We start from the raw sequence: 13,835 nt of genomic DNA, 5'->3' as shown, positions 1-13,835 counted from the left end.
TGCTGTGCTGTTCCTGTCAGGCCCTCTCATCAGACCAACATGCCCATTCCCAGCCCCGAGAAGGCCAGATGCTCCCAGTGGCCAGTTGTTCCCAGTTTCCAGTTACCTCCCTCATGGACAGTTGCCCTCAGCTTGCGTCTTGCCCGAGATTAGGCTGGTATTGGCTTCCTGAGACTAAATGGGCTGATTTAGGAATACCAGGGAAGGATCAGCTTCTCTATCTGCCAAGCGCTACCTTCCTCATTCCTTACCTTGAACCCTGAGACCACTCCTCCAAAATGTCTGTGTACCTCTCCGTGCCCCAGAGTCCATACCAGGGAACTCAGTGTTGGGCAGTGAGTGATGATGAATCATAATGATCTTCCTGCAGCAGCTAGTGGGGCTGAAGCCTCAGGTTTCCAAAAGAGTAGATGATGAAGGCTCAGGTCTGGGGCGGGCTGTTGGTGTCAGATCTTCTCTTGTTTGGGGGACAACTTCTTGAACACCTTGTTATGAAGAGATAGTGCCATAGACAAGGCCTCCCTTGTGAGAGGGGACAGTGTACTGGTAGCACATACAAATAAAACTACTAAATAAGTATATAAAAACAAAGCTTTAGAGCCAAGATTTCACTGTGCCATTTAGGAAGTGGCATGACATTGTGGAATGGGTGAGGGCTTTATTTCTGTCACTTCCAAATGGTGTGAACTTGGCCATGTTAAATGACTTCCTTTCTTGTTCATTTGGCTCATCTTGGCAATGACAATAATAATACTGTCCTCTTACCATTACCTTGAGGATAGAAAGAGCTAATATGTTCTGGGGATCTCCTGGCATACAAAAGGGGGTCAAAAACAAGTGGCTTCTTTCCTCTTTCCCTTCTCTTTCTGTTATATGGTTTGGCTTAACCTCTAATATGGTAGAATATGATATCCCAGTGGGCACTTCAAAAGAGAATCTTTTCCCTGGGGCTCTAACTGAGTTGTGACTGCAGACAAGCATCTGTTCTGCTCAGAGTCTTATAGAAGGTGTCTTGGCTGTATCCCTTTTCTTCTGCATCTTTCCAGCAGGTAGAGAACAAAGCCTATTTTCGAGTTGAAGATTATATCCCTGCAAGTCTCATTGAGAGGATGACGGCTCTCCGGGTCCAAGTGGAAGTCTCAGAGATGCACCGCCTGAGTCCTGTGCTTTGGGGAGAGGATGCTGAGTTGGAGTTCTTGAGGGTGAGGCCTTTGGACTCTTGAGAGGGCACATAGTCAGCAATACCTTCCAGAGATTTCTCTGGGGCTAGATGTGCTCAGACCCACAGGGAGGTACAAGCACAGGACTTGAGACTTTTGGAAGTAGATGGCATTGGAAATGATCCCCCAGATGAGTAGGATTTATTGGGCCAGGGTGGGTATGGCAGGCCCTTTCTTCAACCTTGGATCTCACACAGTCAACGTTCTGTGAGTGGGGGTAGGCCACATTTCTCATAGAGACATTTTTGACATCTGAGGTACAAACTTCAGTGTGAGCCAAAAGCGAAGTCTCTTATGTTTGTGGGTGCACAGGGCCTCCAATGAATAGCTTCTGCTCAGTTCACAACTTAACACCCGCCGTGGACCAGGCACTGCAGGAAACAGAGGCAGGAAGGACGTGCTTTCTGCCTCTGGCGAGTTCAAATTTTGTAGAGAGGACGGAAGGGGCCCCGGAGGCTTGCAGCACTGTGATAGCTGATAGCTGCCCGGTGAGAACGGTGACAGTACCAGTTACTCTACTCCAGGGTGGGAGGGGCTGGCCGCTCTGCCTCTGCAGATAGAGCTGAGGGTGGGAGGAGGCCCCCTAGCATCCCCAGGGCGATGTACCTGATGGGGCTTCTAGAGCTGCGGAACAGTTTCAAAAGGGAACTCCAGGGTTTTTATATTTCTTTTTACAATGTCTCCTGTGACAAAAATATTCTGTGTTTTCTAGCCTTTGATAGAGATAGTCTTTTGAAAGCAGAACTGCTGAGGTGAGGGCTATCCTTTTTTTTTTTGGTCAGTCACTTGGAACTTTCTGCAGCACCTAGTACAGTATAAGCACTTGAGTGTTTCATTTGAGCAGCTCTGGCAGAAAGGCGCTCAATGTGTCCCCTAATCCAGCCTTTGTTCCGGTTCCTTGCTAAGTGGATGCAGCATTCCCAGGACAATAAACAAGTGATGACTTCAAAGCCATGGGCACGCTTCTGGTGGAGAGAGGCTGCAGGACCATAGAGCCAGCAGAGAGGCCAAGGATTTGGGTCTGCAGGCCTCTGCGCAGGCCCTGGCTTACTGTGCCTGGCTCATTGTGTCCCTTCTTCCTCTCATTGAAGGATGACCAGTAGTTGTAAGGCAAGCCACCAACTCAAGGAAAAATGTGGGAACATTTTTGGGGGGATATCTTTTTCAAATTAAAGTAGTTGATTTACAATACTCCATTAGTAGTTTCAGGTATATACAGCAAAGTGATACACACACACACACACACACACACACACACATATATACATATATATACACATATATATATACATATGTTAATGGCAACCCACTCCAGTATCCTTGTTGGGATAATCCCATGGACAGAGGGCCTGGTGGGCTACAGTCCATGGGGTCGCAAAGAGTCAGACATGTCTGAGTGGCTAACACACACACACACACACACACACACACACACACACACAAATAGGCTTCCCTGGTGCCTCAGACAGTAAAGAATCTGTCTGCAATGCAGGAGACCTGGGTTGAATCCTGGGATCACAAAGATCCTCTGGAGAAGGGAATGGGTACACACCCCTGTATACTAGCCTGGAGAATTTCATGGACAGAGAAGCCTTTAGGGCTATAGTCCATGGGGTTGCAGAGTCAGACACAACTGAGTGAATAACACATTCACTTTTCACTTCATTCTTCCCCATTTGGACAGTACAATCAATTTGTATATATTCATCCTTCCCTCTGTCATCTTTGCATTCACATGTGTACATGCATTTATGTTTAAAATTGGATTTATATTATATAGTCAGTTTTGTGGGCTGTTTTTAAATCTCATCTCACTAAAATTTTGAAACTTTCTTTTGAATCAACACATGAGGTACCCAAAATTTTTTCTCAGTATCCTGTTGTTTGGCACATAAATTATTTTAAATATGGGACTATTTTAAGCAACACTGAGATTCATATTTTTTTCTGCATACATCTTTTTAGCTGCATTTCTGCTTAATTTGTTAAGGATAGACTCTCATGAGTAGAATCACAGGGTCAAAGGTTAGAAACATTTTAAACATTGTTGTCATATATTGCTGACAGTCTACATCACAGACATTTCTGTTCATTTCTTTTCCCCTCTTCTAGGTTGTAAATGTCCAGAGGGCCTTGGATCCCCAGAACTCAACACAGAGACCAGTTACTCCAATAAACATTTACTGGATTATTTAATTATAGCTCCTTGTGGCTCCCTTTTCCATTATCAGATGACACCTATTGGCCTATGCTTCACTGATGACTAATTCTGCTAGTTCATCAGATTTGGCGGAAGTCCAGTTTGGGTACCACTGATGGCAAGATTCACACCTATATTAACATGTTAATCTCAGAAAAACTTGTTCAAGGTTAACTCAGTGTTTTCCAAACTTCTTCAACCATGGAGCCATTTTTCCACATAACTAGAGATTGCCATATGCTGTTAAAATATTTTCTTTTTGTTGTTGAAGTCATACTGATTGTATCTTGTATTTTTTCCCACTTAGCATTATAACCTATGCATTCCCCAGACAAATACAAATGTTTGTAAATATCCTTTGTAAAGCTTGCCCAATAATCCCTTTTAAGGTAGTACCTTTGTGTTTAGTCACTCAGTCATGTACGACCCTTTGCGACTCTCTTGGACTGTAGCCCACCAGGTTCCTCCATCCAAGGGATTTTCCGAGCAAGAATACTGGAGTGGGTTGCCATTTCCTTCTCCAGGGGATCTTCCAGACCCAGGGATCAAACCGACATCTCTTACATGTCCTGCTTTGCTGGTAGATTCTTTACCTCTGAGCCACCAGCTTCCCTTACCTTTAGGTGATACCTTTTTAGGTAGTACCCTATAGGTGGTGGTTTAGTCACTAAGTCATGTCCGACTCTTGCGACCCCACGGACTGTAGCTAGCTAGCCAGGCTCCTCTGCCCGTGGGATTCTCCAGGCAAGAATACTGGAGAGGGTTGCCATTTCCTTCTCCAAGTACTCTATAAGGCGGTGCCTTTAGGAACATTTATTCCAAGGAACTAGTTTTCTCAACCCAACTCTGGAAGTCTGCACCAAACATCACTCTGATCAAAGGGTTTTGACATTGATCATTTGGTATATTTCCTTAGGACAGATTCCCAGGAGTGCAATGATAGGGTCAAAGGAGGGAAGGCCTAGGAAGCTAAAGGTTTTCTACAAACGAGAGGCAGGCAAAAGAGATTGGGTAGGGAAGTCTGTCCCAGGAAAGCCCTATAGGGTCCTGCTCTGTTACAGAATGGCAGTGAACCATTTTAAGAATTTTGTGGCTCCAAGTACTTCAATATCATATCCCTTTCTATATAATTAAAACATTAAAAATTAAAATAAATACTAAGCAATTAAAAAATAAAAGAAAGTCTAATAGAGGCTATTATATTGATGAATAGAATCTTCTATTGATGATGAATATTCAATAGAATTCTATTCTATTGAATATTCTATTCTACTCTATTGATTCATCATCTATTCTAATGATGACTATTTTAGTGCTTTAATTTTTTTTTTTTTTAGAAATAACACATTAAATTCTTTAAAAGAATTTACCCAATTGTTTTGGGTTGGCCCTGCTTTGTCGTATTCTTTAAGTATGTGTGTAGTCTGGCCATTGGATATTTCAGCACTAATGTCCAATAAATACTGTTTTAGATGATGATGATGACAATGATGATGATAGTGGCAATGACAGGGTCTTTCCCAAGTTAAAAGAAACAGTGAGATTCAGGGTCCAGAAATGTAGTCAAGATCATGCAAATAGCTGTAGGTTTTGTAGGCAATGTGACTTATCTGCACAGATTACTTATCAGTATAGGGAGAAAAGCAGAAAGGAGCCTAAGAAAGGAGCTCTCCAAAGCCATAATTTGTCCTCGTTTTTGTGACCTGACCTGAGGATGAGAGAGATTAGGCAGGATTTTGTGCCCTCTGCTCTGGGGTAGAGATGAGCACCAGATCTCACCACGGAAACCCTTCTGAGAGAGTTTCAAATGTGTGGAGAACACATCCCCACATTTTGAGCCCACCTGCTTTGAGCCTGGGTACGATCAATCTTCTAGTAAGAACTGGAGTCTACCAGGTGAAGATCAAGATGGCAGAGACCAGAATAGAGACATGATTACCATTCAGACATAAAAAAATATATATTTGTATTAGGTTTACGCACCAGTCTGTGAAGATTTTGGTTAGCCTGATGCAGTTCCCAGCTCTGACTGACCCTCAGGTCCCTGACGAAATTCTATCTCCTAAACTGGTAAACTGAAGACAAATCTTGGGCTGTGGAGACCCCACTAAATCACTGCCACATGGTGAGAAATGCCAGTGATTGCTCATTTTTTCTGCAGGATGTTATTTTGCTTTAATAGTGCTGCTGATCATTTGTAAGGCTGCTTTCTGTGCCTGGGCCTCAGTTTTTCCATCTGTAAAATGAAGGGGTTGTATCAGATAGTACTGCAGTAGACTTTAGGAAAAGAAATCCCTGTGAGATGATTCAGAAAAGTCTGAATTCTACAACCTTGTTCAGAATATTATTATTTTTTGGTATCACTTTCATAATTAATATCAGTGTTCCAAGTGTCTCAAGGTACTTCATTAGGGAAGGATTCCTTCATTCTATTAATAAAATATAACAACACTATCATATTAGAGGCACAGAGAAATGCTGTAGTAAGGAGATATGTTTAGCTCAGTGTTTCCTAAACTTATTTGGCAATCTTACTCTTTTTTTCAGAACATCTGTTAAGGTTTTTTTTTTTTTTTTTTTTTCTCATGTAATGGTTTGAAATCCATTATTTTAGACCAATGTGCCTGTCTCTTCTTAATTGGCCTTGTTCTCTTTCTAGGTCACTCAACAGCTCCCAGAATATGGTGTGCTGGTGTACCAAGTTCTCCCAGAGAAGACAAGGCCAGAAGGGGACATGGCCTTGGGGATCTGTGCCAAGGGTGTCATAGTATATGAAGTGAGAAACAACACCAGAATTGCAACTTTACAGTTTCAGTGGAGAGAAATTGGAAAGATTTTGGCTTATGTGAGTGTCACTCAGTTGAAATGACCCAGGCTTTGCTTTCCTTTGATCTGTTACCCCTTTAAAGGAACAATAGGTCGGGTGATCTTCTCCTAAGAAAATAAGCTCACAGCCTGTCAGCTAACCTATACTCCGTTGACTATGGCATATTTGGGAGAAGTCTCTCAGGGCATCTGAGAGTCCCCTGGAGGCCATTTCTTCTGGCCATCCCTCAAACAGCCCCCTTTCACCTCCATGGGAAGCCACTAGCCTAAAGGACGACACTTTCCCTCTGGGTGAAGTTCTTTTAGTTTGGGGAATCTATTGATTTTGAGAGCAAGGCTGGGAATGGCAGATGGGGAAGAGGAGTTTGAAGTAGGCGCAATGGAGTCTGCATGCTTTTGAAACATGTTCTTTGTATTTTAATTTTCCCTTTGCACACATAGCATGGAGGCATCTGGGCTGTCTCCCATGGACTACAGATGTGAAAACATTTGTCAGTCATTAAAAAAAGTACAATAGCAACACACCTATTAAATATAAAGATTTTGAAGTAACATTTGAACATCATTTATTTGAATTTAGTTGCGATTAATTTTCGTACTGTTCATGGGGTTCTCAAGGCAAGAATATTGAAGTGGTTTGCCGTTCTCTTCTCCAGTGGACCGTGTTTTGTCAGAATTCTCCACCAGGACCTGTCTGTCTTGGGTGGCCCTACAAAGCATGGCTCATAGTTTCATTGAGCTAGACAAGGCTGTGGTCCACGTGATAAGTCTGGTTAGTTTTCTGTGATTGTGGTTTTCATTCGGTCTTCCCTCTGATGGAGAAGGATAAGAGGCTTATGGAAGCTTCCTGATGGGAGAGACTGACTGAGGGAGAAACTGGGTCTTATTCTGATGGGCAGGGCCATGCTCAGTAAATCTTTAATCCAATTTTCTGTTGATGGGTGAGGCTGTGTTCCCTCCCTGTTGCTTGACCTGAGGCCAAACTGTGGTGGAGGTGATAAAGATAGTGGCACCTCCTTCAAAAGATCCCAAGAATGCATTGCTGCGCTCAGTGCCTCTGACCCTGCAGCAGGCCACCGCCGACCCACCCCTCTGCTGGAGACTCCTGGACACTCATGGGCATGTCTGGGTCAGTTTCTTTGTGGGGTCACTGCTCCTTTCTCCTGGGTCCTGGTGTACACAAGGTTTTGTTTGTGCCCTCCAAGAGTCTGTTTTCCCAGTCCCGTGTAAATTCTGGTGGTTCTTCTATGGTGGGGTTAATGGTGACCTCCGCCAAGAGGGCTTATGCTGCACCCAGAGCCCCTGCAGCAGGCCACTGCTGACCCATACCTCCACAGGTCAGTTTTCATTCCAATTCAAAAGAAAGGCAATGCCAAAGAATGTTCAAACTACTGCACAATAGTACTGATCTCATAAGCCAGCAAAGTAGTTCTCAAAATTCTCCAAGCCAGGCTTCAACAGTACATGAACCATGAACTTCCAGATGTTCAAGGTGGATTTAGAAAAGGCAGAGGAACCAGAGAGCAAATTGCCAACCTCTGCTGGATCATCAAAAAAGCAAGAGAGTTCCAGAAAAACATCTACTTTTGCTTTATTGACTATTCCAAAGCCTTTGACTGTGTGGGATCACAACAAACTGTGGAAAGTTCTTAAAGAGATGGGAATACCAGACCACCTGACCTGCCTCTTGAGAAACCTGTATTCAGGTCAAGAAGCAACAGTTAGAACTGGACATGGAACAACAGACTGGTTCCAAATAGGAAAAGCAGTACATCAAGGCTGTATATTGTCACCCTGCTTATTTAACTTATATGCAGAGTACATCATGAGAAAAGCTGAGCTGGAGGAAGCACAAGCTGGAATCAAGATTGCTGGGAGAAATATCGATAACTTCAGATAATTCAGATGACACCACCCTTATGGCAGAAAGCAAAGAGCTAAAGAGCCTCTTGATGAAAGTGAAAGAGGAGAGTGAAAAGGTTGGCTTAAAACTCAACATTCAGAAAACAAAGATCATGGCATTCTGGTCCCATCACTTCATGGGAAATAGGTGGAGAAACAGTGGAAACAGTGGCTGACTTTATTTTTGGGGGCTCCAAAATCACTGCAGATGGTGACTGCAGCCATGAAATTAAAAGATGCTTACTCCTTGGAAGAAAAGCTACGACCAACCTAGACAGAATATTAAAAAGCAGAGACATTATTTTGCCAACAAAGGTCCATCTAGTCAAAGCTATGGTTTTTCCAGTGGTCATGTATGGATGTGAGAGCTGGACAGTAAAGAAAGCTGAGCAACGAAGAACTGATGCTTTTGGTCTGTGGTGTTGGAGAAGACTCTTGAGAGTCCGTTGGACTGCAAGGAGATCCAACCAGTCCATCCTAAAGGAAACCAGTCCTGAATATTCATTGGAAGGACTGATGCTAAAGCTGAAACTCCAATACTTTGGCTACCTGATGTGAAGAACTGACTCATTTGAAAAGACCCTGGTGCTGGGAAAGATTGAAGGCAGGAGGAGAAGGGGACGACAGAGGATGAGATGGTTGGAAGGCATCAGTGACTTGATGGACATGAGTTTGAGTAGGCTCTGGGAGTTGGTGATGGACAGGGAAGCCTGACATGCTACAGTCCACGAGGTCGTAAAGAGTTGGACACGACTAAGCGACTGAACTAAACTAAACTGAACAATAAATTTGGCATCAAAAACGTTTTATGTGTCCCCATAGCAGAGAATGGTCCACTAGCTAATCAACTCTCCTGTCCTCTGAGTCCATGTCCCCCATACCTTAAGCAATGATTTCATCATAAAACATGAAGTTCTTTGAATGTGGCTCAGTACACATTTTCGTTTTTTTTTTTCTACTGAATTTTCTCCTGTGGTTTTCAATTTTTTCCTATTAACAAGATTTTTTTAAAATTTTCTGATTCTTTGGTTCTTATTTTCATTACTACTATCTGATGTTAGAGTTTCCTAAGCAGAACACAATTGGTTTTATTCATTTTCTCAGTGTTTTTTGTTTTTCTCCCATCTTGGCTGTTGTAGTTGACCTTGTTAAAGTGTGATTCTCAATATAATTTCATAATAAAGTATTATTTTTACTTAGAGAAAAAAGCTTACATCTAAAAATAAATAAGAATTGAGCATAATTTTCTTAATGTGGCCTTTATGATATCAGAAAACTGACTTTTTCCCAAATATTTTTGAACTTACCTAAAAAAAATAATTGATATTTTTATTTGTGGACTTCTCAGAAATTTAATGACTCAAATGACTTGATTTCAATTGAAAGATTATTTGGTGAAATTTAATTATTGTATGAGGGCTTCCTTGGTGGCTCAGATGGTAAAAATCTGCCTGCAATGAAGGAGACCAGGCTTTGATCTCTGGGTGGGGAAGATCCTCTAAAGAAGGGAATGGCTACCCATTCCAGTATTCTTTCCTGGAGAATTCCATGGACAGAGGAGACTGGCAGGCCACAGTGGGGGTGTGATTATTGAATATTCAATGCTGTTATTACTTCCTATTTTCTCTATCTCATAGTTGATTGTTCAAAATTCTCAAATTTCTTTTAAAACATTTGTAGAAATGCAGACTACCTACCAAGTAATTTTGAAAAGTAGAATTTTTGAAGCCATAAATTTAACAGCCACCTTAAGTATTTTATATTTAAGTTGGTTTAACTTTTACACATATTTATTTTTCCCATGACCACAAACAATTTCTTGTTTAAAGCTGGAAAGTCATCTGGTTCACAAAACAATCTTAGTAGCTTAAAAACAGCCAGTCACTAATTAGGATTTCCATGTTCTGATGACCAGTCTCTTTCTCAACATAAATATCCTTTTTTATGGAAAAGTCATCATGGGAAGTAACGTCACCAGCTGCTTGCCACAAACCCAGCATCTTACACAGAAAATGACTTGAACTCTTCATGCTACAACTTAGGAAGCTAGTTTCAAATTTGCTTAATTACTAGAAGAAGCCAGAATGCTTCAGACAGTTGCTAACATTTATTTTGTCAACCTGAAGAGAGGTAGCCAAGGAAATAGGAAAAAAATGCCATTTTTACAATGAATATGATTTGTAGGTAATTGGCAGCCCGACTGTGACAGAGACATCGATTCAGAAGATTATTCAATCACGAAAGCATTCATTGTGAAATGATGAACTTACCCATGCTAATAACTGTTCTTGGATATTAATAGTAGTTAAGAATGTCTGGAGAGAAATGCGTGAAGCCTGGGAAGATACAGCATTTGCAGGGCTCTCTTTAAAAACAAGGACACAAATTTCCAAAAACAAACAAGGTTTTAAAGTGACTGCTCATGTAGAATGAGAAAATAAATCATCACAACTCTTGAATTTTAAAATATCAACTACTGCAAAATCACAAAAGTTAGAAGAATTAATATTCTTATGAATGAACTTCCTGATAAACTCTATAATTCTTTTTTTTTCTCTTTCAAAGTTTTGGTGGCATATACTCTGTACTTTCCTATAGGATGATACTTTTGTAACATCTTTTTTTTCTAGAGAGAAGAGAAATCTAGCACATCTGATTGAAAGTTATTTTTATTGATGAGATCCATAAAACATGCAGCTTTGCAACAGAGATATTCTTGCTCTTTGAAGCACCACTGCAGGTTTCTAGGTTACCAACACAGGAAAATAAAATAAATTCCATATTGCGTGATTCCCATCAAAAAAAAAAAGAAAAAGAAAAAGAAAAAAATGTGCACTGTATTGATAAGGCAGTATATATACAATTACAAAGTACATTCCTGATATGATAAAAATTCCACTTAATTAGATGTTTTTGAGAATTAAATTACAGGTTTTCATTTCTGATGATTGAAAATGTTTCTTGCAGACTGGGCTCTGGCTCTGCATTTCAAATCTTATTCCCCTCTGGCACTGACGCCACATACTTCTGAGGCTGGGTATTGTAGGGCATAGTCAGTTTTACATGACTACTGGCTCTATGTCTTTATGCTGAGACTTTAGGTGAGTTGGTCCAATGGAAGGAGTATTCTGGGATGGCTGGCAATAAACTGTTGCAGGAGAGACTGCAAATCACATAAATAAATCCCATTAACTCTACATTGAAAGCAGCCCCATTCATTTCAGCTTCTCCTTAGTGGGGTCTGCTTCTCCATCAGGCAGTGTTACCTCTGGTGAGAAAAATAAAACTGAGTTGCAGTCGAAAGAAGAGTCAGTGATTTTAACTGATTGTGGTGAAAGCATCTTTCTTTTTACATTTTATAAAAACATATGAAGCCGTTGCTGGTTCCCTTCCAGGAAATGGCCTTCCCAAGTAGGGGTCTGGAGTTTCAACTTCCTTAGCTGGGCACATCTGCCTCTGTCTCAGAGAATCTTAGCCTGCAAAGATGTGTCAAGCCAAACAAATAAATAAGCCTGCAAAGGAACAGAAGCAACAACAAAATTACTAGGGGAGAAATATTTGAAATGATAAAACGTGCTTTGAAACAAACATGATATTACAGAAACACCAAGTATTTGTGTCTGTAACAACACAGATGTAAATACTTTTTTTGTGTTTGTGCTGAAAACCCTGAGATTCAAGTTACACATCATCTTATTCACAGAGCAGTTTGCTTGTGTGAAAGTTGGCTTGAAGATATGGTTTTCCCATTAAATGATGTTATCAAAGTGGAAAAAAAATCTAAACCACTACAGTCAAGACTTCTTTCAGCTTCATGTCAAGAAATGAGATAGAAATTCTACTCTCTGGGGTTTTTAATACCTTAGGGCACTGGGGTCCAAAAATATAAGAGTTTGGCAAGAGTTTATGGTCTAAAAGAAAGATGTGGTGTATATGTGTGCATGTGTGTGCATGTGTGAATAATTCTTTTTTATAGATTTGTTAAAGAAGAGTTATTCAATTTAAAAAATGACTTATCCAAGATTTTTAATACCTGAGTGAACTTAATATAAAATTGTCATGACTGTATATAAGCATATCAATGCATACTGAAAAAGTATATGGATTCTAAGCAAATATTCAACTTTGGAAAAGTATGGATAAAATGATCAGCCAGTAGAGTTTAGACATTATAATTTGAATACTAAGGAAAAATTTACAAGGATAGTTGGATAGCATCTATCAACATTTGAGAAAATGCACTAAATAAAAAATACTAGATATAATTCAGTTGAATTCAAAATCCATTCACATTAGTACAGGTTCAACATTAATTTGTTAATAAAAGTAAAGGATATTTAGAGGATGCTTAAATTATCTGAAAATAGGTTAATGGTAAAAAAAGAGTTTCTTAAAGGGAAAGCAATGAACAGTTGTCACCCTTTGTTAATATTTGATTGTGTGAATGGAGTTTCTTGGGAATGGGGAATAACAAATTAAAAGGGATTAGCCTTAAAGAAGTTCAGGGGTTTCAGAGTGCCCTTTCAAGTGTAAAACCTGTATTTATAAAGTTATCTTTACAGGAGCAAGCTCAAGGTTCTTATGAAATATCTAGAACAGAGATTTTATTTGGAAGTTTTATATAAACTCATATTTAAAATAATTTCTATTACTGTCTATTTCATTGCTTATATTAGAGTTATATATTGCAAACATTTAAGGATCTTTTCCAGGAAGCTCCATATAGATAGCCCCATATAGATAGTCCTCTCTAGTTTATCTTAGTGAGCTGTACAAAAATTACCACTTTGTGCATGGGCCTTGAAGGTATAAATGTTGAGGATGTGTTTCTTGGTGATATGACCTCAGTTCCTGCTGCATTCTGAGGAGTTTCCATCTGCTTCCTCATCTGTAGAATAAGGATAATGATGGGACTGCTTTCATTCTGTAGCTTCTAGGATGAAATGAATTAAAACACAGAGAGGATTTAGAACAGAACTTGGCACATAACAGCGTGAAATATGAGGTCACTGATGTGATTTTATCTTTTCTGTAAACCTGCTAGCTGAGATTTTGCCTTCCATGTCTGAGAGTTTGGACAATGCAAACTGTATTTAATGACCTTTCCCAATGCACATGGAAATTATATTCACTCCTTGCTGAGGGCAATGCCTGTACTGAACTCATTTCATATTCTTTTCACCTAGCACAGTCCTTGGCAGATAGCAATTGCTCAATAAAGAAACATTTGATTTATGAATGAAGGGGAAAAAAAAGTTGTATTTAATCTAAGAAAAAATATTGGGCCATAGTCAGATAACATCTGCCATACCCTTCTGGATGCCTACCACACTGGTATCCAACTGACAGCTCCTGCATTTGGTTATTTTCTGGATAGTTGTGCTCTGATGGATGGGTGAGAATGATCAATATTTTAAAGTCAGCGTTTGTTCCCCGCAGCGAAAGAAGTTCATCATCACAAGCAGCATCACTGGGAAAAAGCACACATTTGTCACTGATTCAGTCAAGACCTGTAAATATTTGCTGGGCCTGTGCTGCGCCCAGCATGGGTTTAACGCTCAGATGAGCTCTCCTGGAGTTACAAGTGGTGAGTAGACCCTACATTCTCAACCTAAAGCTATTTGGGTTTGAAGGCTGGGTGTATCACATTTACTGTTGAGCTCTCACCATTATTTCTTATTCATTTA

The 13,835-nt window shown here is 40.3% G+C and overlaps 1 protein-coding gene across 2 annotated transcripts in view; it reads left to right on the top strand.

The window, feature by feature from the left end:
* Positions 1 to 13,835, top strand: part of FRMPD2 (FERM and PDZ domain containing 2) — a 67,103-nt gene that overhangs the window by 19,449 nt on the left and 33,819 nt on the right. For both annotated transcript variants that reach the window (XM_020916259.2, XM_070470993.1), the window contains exons 12-14: positions 1,047 to 1,202; positions 6,080 to 6,265; positions 13,588 to 13,735. In XM_020916259.2, coding sequence (XP_020771918.2) covers positions 1,047 to 1,202; positions 6,080 to 6,265; positions 13,588 to 13,735 — 490 coding nt within the window. The remainder of the gene's footprint in view (positions 1 to 1,046; positions 1,203 to 6,079; positions 6,266 to 13,587; positions 13,736 to 13,835) is intronic.

The sequence above is a fragment of the Odocoileus virginianus genome, chromosome 7 (assembly GCF_023699985.2).
Source record: "Odocoileus virginianus isolate 20LAN1187 ecotype Illinois chromosome 7, Ovbor_1.2, whole genome shotgun sequence".
In the NCBI taxonomy this organism is placed as follows: domain Eukaryota; kingdom Metazoa; phylum Chordata; class Mammalia; order Artiodactyla; family Cervidae; genus Odocoileus; species Odocoileus virginianus.
This window is presented reverse-complemented; position numbering and strand designations above follow the sequence as displayed.